Source organism: Strigops habroptila, chromosome 8 (assembly GCF_004027225.2).
Source record: "Strigops habroptila isolate Jane chromosome 8, bStrHab1.2.pri, whole genome shotgun sequence".
NCBI classification, from domain to species: domain Eukaryota; kingdom Metazoa; phylum Chordata; class Aves; order Psittaciformes; family Psittacidae; genus Strigops; species Strigops habroptila.
The window spans coordinates 20,560,692-20,574,482 of NC_044284.2; the positions used below are offsets into that span (position 1 = coordinate 20,560,692).

Consider the following 13,791-nt stretch of genomic DNA (forward strand, 5'->3'; position numbering starts at 1 on the left):
AACTGGGAATATAGACACTAATTTAGTTAAATTACTTAGGTAAAATAAAAATTTAAGTTTTAAAAATCACTTTATGTACCTAAATCAGGGACAAAAAATTAGATAATCAGTTGCTATACAGTCAGAATAAAGTTTAAAAAGACCCAGTGGCTGCAGTGTTCAGGAATTGCATGTGCTTTGTAAGAATGGGGAGTTTTGTATGTGGGTTTTTTGTATGTTTGTTTTTAAATAAAAGTGATTAGACAACCTTGATGAATTGCTTTTAAAATATTCTTCACGTTAACAAATGTTTATGGAAAAATAACAGAAGTCATCCATATATAAATCTTGGGAGGATGTTCCATAAAATTATATGACCAAGCTTTTTAACTGTTTGAGGTCATAATTATTTCAGTAGGATTACTATTGCAAATGCTATGGCAGTTCTATATAAAGTCCAGCTAACAGTTTCACCAAAAAGAGGATACAAATCTTTATTCTCATCTTAGAAACATTAATTATATGGGATTTTAAGTCAAAGTAGACAATTTAGTTTGCTTTAAGGGGTTGTGATTTTGTTCCCCACTTTCATCCTCTATTTTTGGTCATTCTTCCTACTCAGGGAAAAAAGCTGGGAGAATCATAGAACAGCCAAAGTAAATCTACTGTCTGACTTTGAATTCAAGACTTAAAGGTAAAAATCTCTTACCTGGCCCCTCTGAAATAGTAGTGCAGAAGATTTCGGCTCTGGTTTCTCAAAAAATGCAGGATATCCCCTGCTTTGCTCCAGGTTGGTGTTTCAGTGACAGACTAATGTGCCAGGGAGCAGAGAGAGAATTGAATGTTCTGAGGGCTCTGTGTGTGTATATATATACATATGTATATAGATATAAAAGAAAAGAAGGCTTCAAAGCGAGCCAGGCTTGTGTTCAGTGTGCAGACCCCTTACTTACTGAAGGGTTACTTCAGTAGCTGTCTAAGAAGCTGAGGGGTGGGAGCTCCGCAGGGTTTAACACTGCCTCAACTGCTCAGCCTTTGCTTTTCCTGGTCTCCGTGACATTGTTGCTAGGTGATACAGAAACAAGCCTTCATCAGATGTCAAAAAGCAGGCAAAAGAGATCAAATTAGTAAGAGGGAAACTCCCTTATAAAATTCAAGTGATCAACATTAATGCTCAGACCTGACATTTATGTTGTGTCTTTCATCCACAGACCTTGAAAGTACTTAATGAAAGAAGGGTAAGTGTTCAGTCTCTCCTTGCTAGGGGGTGGCAAGATGCTATGTATTATATAGCAATAAAAATTTTAAAAGTCCAAGAGGAAGGAATATTTCCCTGTAGTTTCTGTTACTAACAAGTATTTAAATGCAAGATGCAGGCAAAATGCTTTGTCTAATATTTGGTCATTTTAATCATCTCGAGTCACATGCTGACAGCCCAGAGGTGACAGTGTAAGCTGAGACGTTTGTACAAGCATTTTCTTCTTATGATAATGTTGCAGTATACCTTATAATTTACCTCACAAGTTGTGTTTAGCCCCATACCTTTTTCTCTCTCATACCTTTTCTCCTGATCTTGCCGATTTACCCAAGTAAAAATTAGGCCAAACATGTTACAGGTTACCTGATGGGTTTTACAAGTATCTTAAAGTTGAAACAGAAATAATTCTAGTCCTAGATGTGAGATCTTGAAGCATCAGGCTGTACAAATAGACAAATACAAGGATTAGTTCCAGTGCTGCTGAAAAACTCCATTAAAGATCTAACTTTTTTGAAACATACAGTGATTTCTGTAACAACTGAAACAACTCACCTAGTTTTCTCCTGAATAGCTGATTCAGATTCTTGTGTTGTGTGACATTTACATGGTTTTGGGTTTGAGCTTTTTGTTTGGGTTTTGGGTTTTTTTGGTTTTCATTTATATGCTTAGGTTGCGTATGCATATATTCTGGCACTACCTTGGCCAAAATCTTAAAGTAGAAAGGTGAGTCAAAGGCAAAAAATGTGACATGATACACAGGGTATAATGTCTGCAAGTGTGAATGGTGAGAGGATGAACGTCACGTATGCAATACCTTCCAGAAATTTAAACATGTAGTGGCAGTTTCCATAAGGCAAGTTTCTATGTGACTTCTCTTGCTGGTGTTTTTTTGGGTTTGGGGGTTTTGTTGTTTGTTTAGTTGGGTTTTTGTTGTTGCTGTTTTGGGGAGGGGTGTTATTGCTTGGAGTGGTTTTGTTGGTTTGGTGTGGGGATTTTCTGTGTTTAAATTGGAGGGCAGGATTTGCTAACTGGCTTCTGGGGTCTAACCTGATAACAGGCAGGATCCAAATATCTATGGAATGTTAAAAATATTAAGACAAACTGCAATACCTCACAAAAAAGGAAGTGTTAATATTTTAAAATAGGTGGGGAAGTGCCCCCTTATAACAGCTAACCTACATGATTTGGTTTTCAGTTTTCAATTCAGAATGCAGTTCCATTCTCAAACAGCTAACCTCAGTTAAAAGATGCATAATTTCATCTTCACAGATAATTTTTTAAAAATTAATGAAATATGAGACAAGCTTCTAACTTGAAAATCCATGCTGTCCAGGGGGAATAGTAACAGCTGAGTTTAAGACAATTAGCAAACAAGAATCTAGTGTAGAATTTGATAAAGTTGGCATCTTCACATCATTGGCTTTAAATCTCTGCTTCAGAAGGAGAGATGAATGAGCCTGAGTGTTGCACGAAGAGTGGAGAAGTTGCAAGGGTTGAGGCTGAATTAAAGAAGCGCAGCAAAGTCAGGAGCCATTTAGTCTCATTTGAGACAGGGTTTTCTCATTAAAGCAGAAAGGTTCTCATGCAAAGGTCATTAAGTTATTTTTTCTTAAAACTTCCTCAAGGATTTCGCTTCTTTATATGAGGTGTCATGATGTTCATTTGTTTTACTTAATGAATAGTGCACTTAATTACTGGTACTTTTTGTCTTTGAACTCATCCCTGGACTTCTATAAAGTTCATGGCAAATCACATACATAAGCAGCAATATAGGGAAAATGGTGGCGATGTACTTCGTTTAACTCCATTTGCTACTCTGCAAAGCAATGTATTTCTCTCCTTTCTTCAGTCTCCCTTCCAGTGCAAACTTTCCAGTGTAAAAGTGGTATGCAATTTATTCTACAAATGTAGTATGTTTCCCTAATTCCTGGTTTGGTTTCTTTATTTCTGGGTGCCCACTTCATGCTTCTCTTTCACAGAAATTGTACATATTAATGTTGAAGTGTAATTTCCATTTTGGCAATTGCATCAGGCAGCTTCTGTAAAACCTTAAGAACTACCACAGCTGGTTTTGTTACAGGTGGTAACTAGTGTGCCGGTACAGTGCTATTTCCTGTGCTGTTTTCCTCCCTTGCAGCCCCACTGTCTCAGCTATAACCACCACAGTATTATTAGTACTGGCCATTAATAGCCCTGTTTAGCATATTCCTATTGGCAAAATGGCACAGAGAGGCACAGATGATCTAGAGTTTAAAAACTAGTTTTGGCATAGAACTAGGCTTAAATTCTTTTCTTTGGCAGATAAATTGACACAGTACTTAAGCGTTCTGATATGTTAGTCTATTGACAGAGCAAACAGTAAGTGTAATAATACAATTCAGCACGTGCATTAGTTGGCCAAGATACACACATGCTTACATAACTGTTCTTTGCATTATCATAAAAATGACATTTCCATAACAGTTCTGTTATTAGTAAAAATAATACTCAGTCCTGTGTTTCAGAGCAAGCAAGCTGCGGGGGAAAAATCTCAAAAAGTTGTAAGAGGAAAGAAGAAAGGAAAAAAGAAAAAAAAGGTCAAACCGCTGCCTATGCAATATTCAGCTTTAAAATGTTCTTACAAGGGGAAGATGCATCTCTATATTCATCTGAAATGGGACTAGGAGTATGAAAAGAAAACTATTATGGCAATTATGTAAGCAATTATGGGTGTCAAACACTTGGAGCTTTGAAAGAATACTATTTGACATGGAGACACTCAGAATCCAGAATCAATCCTTGATAATGTACACTGCATCCTTACTGTGAAATTGTTGCAGAAAGTTAATTGATTGTAAATTGCATAATATAAAACAATATTCCAAATGCGGATACCTACTATTATGTATGTCCCCGTTCACGGTTGTCAAAACAAGTTATTTTTTTTCCCATTCTATAGCGCACAAGTGGCTGAGCAGCAACAATTCCAGCTGAACAATCATTTGATGGCCTGAAAGGAACTTGGTTGAAGTGCCTATATTTAGATACTTAATTTGGAACATTTTCAGGAAAGTCTGTATGAGACAAGCAAATGCAGGCTTCCCCTGCCCTATCTGAAATAATGAGGTTTTATTTATAGTTAAAAGCAGTGACCAAGTATGAAGGGAAAACTCGAATGAGCCTCGTATTCTGTGCTACTCTCCCATGTGTGATCCCCTTAATGTCATGTGTGTCGATAGGGAACAGATGAATTCTAGAGTACCAGGACAGTTTATCTCCAAAAGGACTTGAATTTTTTTTTTTTTTTTTCTTACAGGTCTTTAGGTGATAAAATAGCCAAGAAAATAATTACTTGTTGGGGACCTATTTTCTGGGTTTTTTTTTGTTGGTTTTTTTTTTTCCCCCTAGAGTTACAGGAACCTGTATCTTAATTGCTTTACAACTTCCACTGCTAATCTAAGTTCTAGCATTGCACAGAGAAAAATGCAAGTTTTATTTTCAGGAGTAGACAAGACCGAGCGAGGGTATACCAAATTGAAAGTTACCTCCTTTCTGTTTTGAAAAAATTAGTTTTCAAAACATGTCTTTCATCCTAATGCTGAAAACAGTGTTTCATGTTGGCAACCTCTCTTCTATTATAGGATATCCCAGTATTTGGAATAAGTTTAGAGCTGCATCTTATTTGAACTGACATGCTTGGTAAAAGGACTGGTTATGGCTGATGGCTTCTTACATGAGGAGAAGAGACTAAAGGGATCATAATTGTTTTAATGACCATGTTTGATATTTTACTGACATTTTTTCTATCCATAGGCATGCAGCGCAGTTCCTATATTCCTGAGCCACTTGTTTTGCTGCTCCTCCTCCAGCTGCACAGGAAAAATTGCTTTATAGCATCATGAAGCAATTCAGTGCAAGAAATGGTTACAGGTTAAAACTAGCATTGTCAAATTATTGAAGTCAGTGTGGTTCTTGCATTTGCAAATTGTATAGCAAATGCATGATGTTTTGGCAACACCCAAACATGATTATGATGTGTCATAGTTTGCTCTTATGAGCTCTTAGAGCATTGCATCTAGTTTCCATCCAATTTCTGCTAAGAAAAATTAGAGGTGATAAACTGTGTAAATTAAAGGAAAGGAAAAAGAGTGACTACAGCAGGCAGGCAAAGATAATTGAAGTGATTGAACTGTTTTTATGTTTTACTTTATTACCAAAGGCCAGATTTTTGTGACCAAGGTGCACAACATGTAAGCCATTGCCAAAGCATATGGCGTACTTTGTTAGCAGTCTTAGGAGACATGGAGAGTTGGATTTCTAGGAGGATTCGGTCATCCTCTCTGTCCCCTTAATGAAGGCATTCCAGTCCATTCAGGTGAAGCTGTGATGCACAGCTGGAGAAACTTTCACTGCAACTGTTCATGATACTCTGTGTGTAGAGAACATCCTTCACGAGGAATGTCAGTTTAGCACCTGCAATACACATGTGAATGCAGCCATTCACATGTTGATGCTCACAGAATGATGCTCAAAGTTCAGCCCAACCACCAAAACCAATGTGGACATACTGAGACTTCAGCAGTGTGGTCAGAGACTTGGTAAGTTGCAATGAACTCGTCAGAAACTGGGGGGGAGTGCGCATGCACGCGCACGCACAAGGGACGGATCCAGGGCTAGAGAAGACTTTTGCATTTAGCATCTCGCTTTGTGGATATGCTAAGGCGAACTAGCGTGTTCCGTGCATGTCTGTAATGTCTTGCTGTTGATCCTTCCTGTTCAAGGAGTATGATAGTTACGCTTTGGGGTGTAGCTCCACAGAAATGTCTGAAACTACATGCAAAAATAAGTGCCGCATATGGATCTAAAGCTGCCAAGACAATGACTGTAGGGTGCAATCAGGTATTCTGAATGCAGTTGATCTATTTGGCAACATGACAGGAGGTCTTCTGTGTGGATTAAAATGAGAAAAGGAAAAGAGGCTGTTTCCAGGTTTAGTTCTTACAACTTCCATTAATTTATATTAACTTTAAATGGAAAATTGTAGCTTTAAAGTTTAATTTGTATGTGAATAACAACATTATTTAACAAACTTATCTTAAAGTAGGCTTAAAGAGACAGTGCACTATATTGGAAAAGCAAATTTTGTATACTTGTATTTGGGTAAAGATTAAAAAGAAATGCAAGTTTCTATTGTCTTTTAAAATAATGATGTGTATTTTTTAGCTTTGTTCTTATCCAGACTTTTGAAGGAAAGATATTTGTAGTATTTTCACAGGAGGGATTCACGAGTAATTTTCATAGTGTTATATTATAATGTGTATGAAGGTTACCTTCACCATTATATGTTTAGGCTCCCTTGCCGCTGTGGGCGCCCGGCCGGCTCCAGCGGGGCCGCCTCCCCTCGCCGTGCAGCGCCCCCTCCGGGCGGGGCAGCGCCTGCCCGGGCTCAGCGCGACCGTTACCGCCGGCGGCGGACAGGCGGGGCCAGCGGCCCGCGCTTGCTGCGCCCGCTGCCGCCGCGAGGTGGCGCTGCAGGCCCGCGCTGGCGGCCGCCGGCGCCGCGTCCCCGCCCCTCCGCCATGGCCGATGTGGAGGACGGGGACGAGCCCGGCGCCCCCCACTCGCACCCGGGCTCCGCGGGCTCCAAGGCGGGCGGCCCCGACAAGATGTTCTCGCTGAAGAAGTGGAACGCGGTGGCCATGTGGAGCTGGGATGTGGAGTGCGACACCTGCGCCATTTGCCGGGTGCAGGTCATGGGTAAGCGCCGGCCAGCAGGCCCCGGCAGCAATGGCCGCCGCCCCCGCTGTGGGGCAGGGGTCGCCCCGGTGGCGGGTCCGGGGCTGCACCGCCGCCCTGCCCTGCTTCCCCTCATGGCGGGCGGAGGAGAAACGCATGGCTTCCGGCAGAAGGGGGGCGGCCCCGCAGCGCCTCCTCTTCCTCCTCCGCGCCCTGTCCAGAAGGAGGGCGCTGCGGCCCTCGGCACCCGGTGCCAGTCGCCCCGGGGGACTGGCCCGCAGCCCCCGAGGGTGCCGCTCGCGGTGCGGGCCCGTACGGTCACCTCGGGCTGCACACAGTTGCCGGGGGAGCGTCTCGCCGGAGCCCGCTCCCCCGGGCGGCCGCGGGTAGCCCGCCCCGCGCCACCCTCCTGCTGCGGGAGGCCGGAGCGCCCCCTGGGCTTCTGCCCGGGGCGCGTCAGGGCGAGGAGCGGCGCTCGGGGAGCGTGTGCCAGGCCCGGAGGCGGGCTGTTGGCGTGCCGCCCCGCGCCTCGCAGGGGCGCCTGCTGCGTGGAGGCCGCTTCCTGCGCCTTGGCAAGCTCCGCAAGCGCTGGGTTACAGCCGAGCTGACCGGAGTGGACCAGAGTGCTAGATGTGCTGCTGGTGGTGGGTGGTGGTTTAAGAAGCGGTTGTGAATGTGGATATAAATTAACTTCCAAAATCTGTTAAGCCAGGCTTTCTATCGGTTCTACCCAAGCCTCCGGGTTACTAGTGTGGTTTAACACGTGTGAATGCACCAAAAAAAAACTATTGAAAAGGGTTAGTTTACCTGTTTTTGAAATCTGGAGAATCTCCTTGAATGCAGCCTTATTGTTGACTGGCATTGCTGTTTTCTGACATCTTTTACGAGTATGATATTTATTTTGGGTCTTTGTATATCTTTTGGATTCTTACTCAACTGTGTATTTACATCTAATTTTTACTATTGTGCCAAGCCATCGTGGGCATAGCTGTCCTCTGACTTGGGCCTAGTACAGTCTGGCAGGACAAATGACCCAGGATTCCCTCCAGCAGCTTGCTTTTGTAGGTCCAGAAGCCATGATACTGCAAATCCAGCCAGGTTTTGGCTTAGCAGAATTGAGACACAATATGTAATGCTGTCATTTCTCATACATGCTTTTACTGAGAGTGTTCTTTGGAACGGAAAAGCAAAAAGGTGTACTAGAAGAAAAAAATGTAGCCCAGACTGAAATGGTGGGAGATTCCCCTCTTGCGTAAGCGTGTTTTGGAGATTGTCTGCTTTTATATGGTGAACAGAGACCACCCTGCAAGTATGAAGTTCACTTCATCTGCCATGTAAACCATAATTTTCTGTTCTAGCTAACCTGTTACAGGGCACTATAAAGAAGTCTTACATGAACAAAGTCGTACCCAGAGCTTTTCTAAAAATTTAAAATAAAAAAGTGCACATATAATTTTTCATATGTAGACCAAGGGAGTACTTTTCATCTGAAACTAGCAGAAAAATCTGGTAACCATTTTTTTTGAGAACAAACCACATTGTTAGAACATGAAACTTGATCATTACTGACTTCAGTTTAGCAATTTCGCATTGACCCTGCTAGACCCGGTCTGGCTCCTGTAGAGCCACTGCGTCTGCAGTAACCTTAGGTTGGAGGCAGTGCCAGATTTCAGCTGGCACTTGGTTCAAAGTTAGTTTGTTTGATTTTTTGCGAGGGAGGGAAGTGTTAGCTGGCTTAATTTTCTACTGGTTTAACTCCTTGAACCAGCCTGGTCTTCAAGGATCACAGAAGCACAGGAGAAAGAAGCAATAATGCAGGTGTTAGCTGGGAAGGGCAGGGTTGCACGAGTACTGACTTAGCTTTGCTTAACCCTTCAGACTGACACCTTTGTGGTTATGATGCAGGAGTGGGGACAGCTTACCTTGGTATGGTGGCAGTGATTTCTGTCCTCAGCTATCTGTACTGCTTCTCTGTCTGAAACTGCAAATCCAGGGCTGAGATAGGAGAGCTGCTGTTAAACTGACTACCAGTCTGCCACAGCTTGCTGCCTTGCACATTGGGGTGGCCCTGGGTCAGTTTGCTTTGGTGTACCATGATACAAGTTGAAGCAGTTTGGATGAATCTTCCCAGCAGCTTGGCCCTTAAATGCCATGGAAATAAAACTTTCAGGAGCAGACATCAGGAACCTTTATTTCCTGTCTTATCTCACTGAGGAAGGGGCAGCCATTTCAGAGTCTGTCTTCTTTATTCTTTATTACCTGTGAAAATGAGGAGTATCTGGGCAGATGAAACCTAAAATAGAAGTACTGACCATATGTGGCAGAGAAAGCAAAAATACTCAGATCTAAATTCCTGTAGCGCATCATGTTTCTGTCATGTAGGAAAATATGGTCCAACTAATGACATGTAGGCCAGGTCCTATCTGTGGAATACTTGTTTAAACTATCACCTTTTCTTTGAAGGAGATGAAGATGTGTTTGCTCTCATAATAGTTGAACACTTTCTGTTGTGCGTGGTATGTGCACATAAGTCTATGGCTGCCAGTGTCAGGGCGAAGGAGAAACAAAAGCATTTTTCCACTGGATGTTTGTGGCACGATACTAAGCCTGGAAGTTGTCACTTCTATATCTTACTGAGTCCTGAACCTGCCATCCAGTCCTATAGGCACAGACTGGAGTGCATAAAGATGATAAATAATTTTAATTAGATACTGTTCCATGTTTATCTGTTTGTTTATGATTCTAGGATTTATATTACTAAATTGACCAGTATGTTTGCATGTGTATGTGACTCTTGTGAAAATTGTGTGCAGGTACTTACTAAGGAAACCCACTATATGAAAAGCAGGAGGAGGTGGGGGTAATGCTGAGAGATGTACAGCCTAGAAAAAAAAAAAAAATTAAAATCTGTGAATGATTTCCTTAAAAGGAGATGCTGACATCTGGAAAACAAAGTCCTGTAATTAGGGTTTGGCTTTGTGCTTGCTCTGGTCTTAATATGCCTGAGTGCCTTGGCACAGATCTGCTGCTTGTTATATCTACAAAATGGAGAAGGCTTTATTTTTTTTCAGCAGAAGTTATGAAAATACCAAAGCCATGGAAAATAAACAAAACTTGTTGGACAGTTTATAGTCCTTCTCATCTCTCTCAGATATATATTTCTTTGTCATGTATCCTGTTTTAAAATTTAGAGGGTTATAGGGTTATTTAGTGTAATGTAAAGGGCTGAACTAGGCATCAAACTTGGGATTTTTACTGTTGTAAATTGGTTTTAGAATTTTTATTTTCCTCTGACAAACCTATTCTTAAGATGGAATCCTGAGAATCAAATTGAGTCTTGTTCTTGTTTACTTTTAGATGCCTGTCTTAGATGTCAAGCTGAAAACAAACAAGAAGATTGTGTTGGTATGTAGTGATTTCATTCGCTTGTTTTTCAATTGAAGCTTCTCTCAGTAGGGAGCATTTTAAAGTTTGAAGGGAGTACTGATTTTATTAATGCTCAAAAGTAAACGTGTTTCATTCTACATCGTGTCATCTTTTTACATTAGTAATACTTTATGCTTTATTTTTGAGCACTAATAAAATTAGTTTTCATGTCAGGCATGCAGTAGAACAAAACTTCAAATTTGCAGTCAACACATACACAACTGAGAAGTTTAAGTTTCTCTCACCCTGAGCATAGTTGAAGAGATCATAATGTACACTTTTGAAGTGGGTAGGAACGGGCTACTTTTTTTTTCCTTCTGAGATGCATGCCAGAAGACACAATGGTAATACCAATAAAAATCCTCTGTTCTGAAATAAATGTATGTCTGGGTTAGAGGGTTAGAAAGTGGTATTTTTCCCAGTCTTAATTCAGACATAGTGGAGACAATTGCTTGTTTGTTCATTTTTCATTTCGAAAAGTGGAATCACTTGAGTTTTCTGTAATGCTGTTTAATCATAAGCATACTTTCAGTTGCATACCAACATATGCAAAAGCAAATCTTCATTCTTATATATTTAAATCTAAAATAGTGAAAATTGTCTCACTTTGCTTTGAATCTTTAAGTCAACTTTTAAACCAGTGGTTAAGCTTTCCATGTGCTTGTTCTTTCTGTTTTGAAGTATATTCTCTCAAACTTAATCCACTGTTGGTTTTGATGGTTGTTTTAATGAGAACAGGGGTTTGCTGTTCCACATATCTTAATTGGCTTGCTGAGTGTCCTATTTAAGATAGAGAGGAAGGAAGGGGGAAAAAGCAATGTAACTAATACTGTTCAGGAGTAGATGGACCCTTTTTGTTGTGTTGAAACAGTTGTAGCCTGTGAATAACTTCTGGTCTAAGATCCCATTTTGAGGCTATATATTGTATCAAATGTGCTTCCTTGATATTATACATTTAAGTTTAAACATGGCATTTCAGATCGGAATTTGGTGATATGCTCTTTCATAATAGTCAGTAGTGCCTTGGCTATAGCTTGGTACTGGGGAAGATAAAGTGAAGAACTTGGATAGTTGCACTTATTTCCTGGGCAGAACTGATAAATGTGTTTATATATTCACAAAACTGTGCCACTTTGTACAAGAAAGGGAGAATATATGCATTTCTTTGTTGGTAATTGGAAATAAGTAAAAGGATTGATGATAGATAGAGAACTGACTAGTATCCTACTGACCATAATAATCCAGTCTCAGTGGATAAATCAGTGATGACCTGTTTTGTCTCTACAGCTTGGAGTGGTTATAAACATCTGAGAATGATAGTTTGGACCTTGCAGTAGGTGTTAATTGGACAGCTGAGTGTGACTGGAACATGTTCTTTCTTCTTTTTCAGTGGTTTGGGGAGAATGCAATCATTCCTTCCACAATTGCTGCATGTCCCTGTGGGTGAAACAGAATAATCGCTGTCCCCTCTGCCAGCAGGACTGGGTAGTCCAGAGAATAGGCAAATAAAAACACTGGAAGTTTTTTTTTCCCATCAAACTTGTTGAAATAGTGTATGTCTTACACCTTATGCTCATACAGAAGAATGGAACATGTCAATCGTGGCATGATTTATTTAGTTTTATGTGCTAGAAGATCGGTGAGGTTTTGTATGCTCTTTGCTGTACAAGGAGGCAATGGTCTGCAGTCTTACTGCAGATATTTCCACAATAAACCAAGAGACACTACGTTAACCAGTGCCATCTGTTATGATTTGAGTGTTAACTGTATGAGAGCATAGAAGTGTGGTGGTGCAGATTATACCCTAAATACAGTTTATTTAATGTTTTTGTGTAGGTAAATGAATAAATTTGCAAGGGCGACCTTACCTGTAAGTCTGATACACAGGATAGTTTTCTGTCAGGAAAAAGAAATTGTTTTCTAAATAATATTATATACAAAAACAGTGAGTGAGGTTTTTTTAGAAAGTATTCTGGGTTTTAATCTAAATAGCGTGTAAAGCATTTGCTATATGCTTTTTCTATCACGCTATACTAAACATTTCTAATTTAGCTTTTCTTCATGACTTCAGAAAATTTTGTTTTCTTGTATCTCTGTCTGTTGCTGTATTGTATTCTATATGTGACTTCTACAACCATAGCATTAAAATTTAACCCCATTCATAATTCTTTAACTTATATTTCTGATAAAGATAATGGAGACATGTATATTTAATCCAGAGACTTTTGGTACAAAGACATGTATTTGGTATCAGTTGGCTGGGGGCGTAAACAATCCTCCTGGTTAGCTGACTAATATGGAAAGCCAACAAAACTGGTAATTTAATAATCCCAAGGAAAGCAGGTACTAATTAAATCTAGGGAAAAATGTTAAATTGTGTTTTCATGAAAATTCAGTTAATAGAAATTTATCATCATTTTATTGGTTACAGTATTTTGGAAGTGGGAGAAAGCATTGTGTCAATTTTGTGGAAATCCTCAATATCTTTTTTTTTTTTTAATATATATATATGAGTCATGTATTTTTTTCTTACAAATATTTATATGCTTGCCTCTGACTTTGTCTTTTCCCTAAATATCCAAAGTAATTACTATTAATCTGAACATATGCTCTGGGATTATTTTTTTAAAATACATGTAATAGGTTGAATTACTGCTTTAAATCTGTAACAAGTTCAGGCTTAATAAAATGGATAATAAACCTGGGTGAAATTGAACGAATATTATATGCATTTCATGTTTACTTCAGAATTGTCATCTTAAATGTTTAATGCATTTCTCAGCAGATGTATTTCTATCTAGTTCTGTTTATTTAAAGAGGTTTATCTTCTCTGTGTAAGCTAGTTCCAATGGCAATCACTGTGTCATCAAGCATACATGCAGAGTTTACTGTGGGTTTGTTTAATACTTGTAATCTTGTTTTTACAATGTTTTGATTTTTTTTAATATAACTTTTGTCTCATTACAAACTGAGATCAAAGAATTTTCTCTGTCACTGTTACAGTGTATCACATTGGTTGTTATTATCGCAGATGATGTCTGTCATTGAAAACAACTGTAAAATAGGTGAACAGTAGTAATGAAGTGCCTGAAGCACTTATGCTGTTGGGGAGTATTTGTGTTTGTGTAAAGCAATTCTTCCTAAAATGACTGCGAAAAATCTGGTTGGATGTGGAAATAGTTTTTATCTGTCGAAGTGAAACTGTATCTATTTATCACCTATTTCCTGTGCCAGAATGGTCCTGGCTCCATTCTCTAATCTCTGTTAATTCCATCTAGTCCCATCAGAGGGCTTATTTCTTCATTTTGCTTTGGTTTGTAGGTGAATATGAAAAGTACCAAAGTAATTTTCACTCTCTTTTTTGTTCAGGTCATGTGCGTTACCAGAGCAGCTAGTAATTGTAGAAAAGCTTT

At 39.9% G+C, this 13,791-nt stretch overlaps 1 protein-coding gene across 2 annotated transcripts; it reads left to right on the forward strand.

Annotated features, from left to right (window-relative positions):
• Nucleotides 1-6,747: 6,747 nt before the first annotated feature.
• RNF7 (ring finger protein 7) lies at nucleotides 6,748-13,537 on the forward strand. Of its 2 annotated transcripts, none has more exons than XM_030495861.1 (3): nucleotides 6,748-6,973; nucleotides 10,310-10,357; nucleotides 11,769-13,537. In XM_030495861.1, the coding sequence occupies exons 1-3, from the start codon at nucleotides 6,796-6,798 to the stop codon at nucleotides 11,885-11,887; spliced, it is 345 nt and encodes a 114-aa protein (XP_030351721.1). In that variant the 5' UTR covers nucleotides 6,748-6,795; the 3' UTR covers nucleotides 11,888-13,537. The 2 variants fall into 2 exon arrangements, with proteins under 2 accessions (XP_030351721.1, XP_030351722.1); XM_030495862.1 differs by having other exon boundaries at nucleotides 6,771-6,966; nucleotides 11,769-11,825.
• The last annotated feature ends 254 nt before the right edge of the window (nucleotides 13,538-13,791 follow it).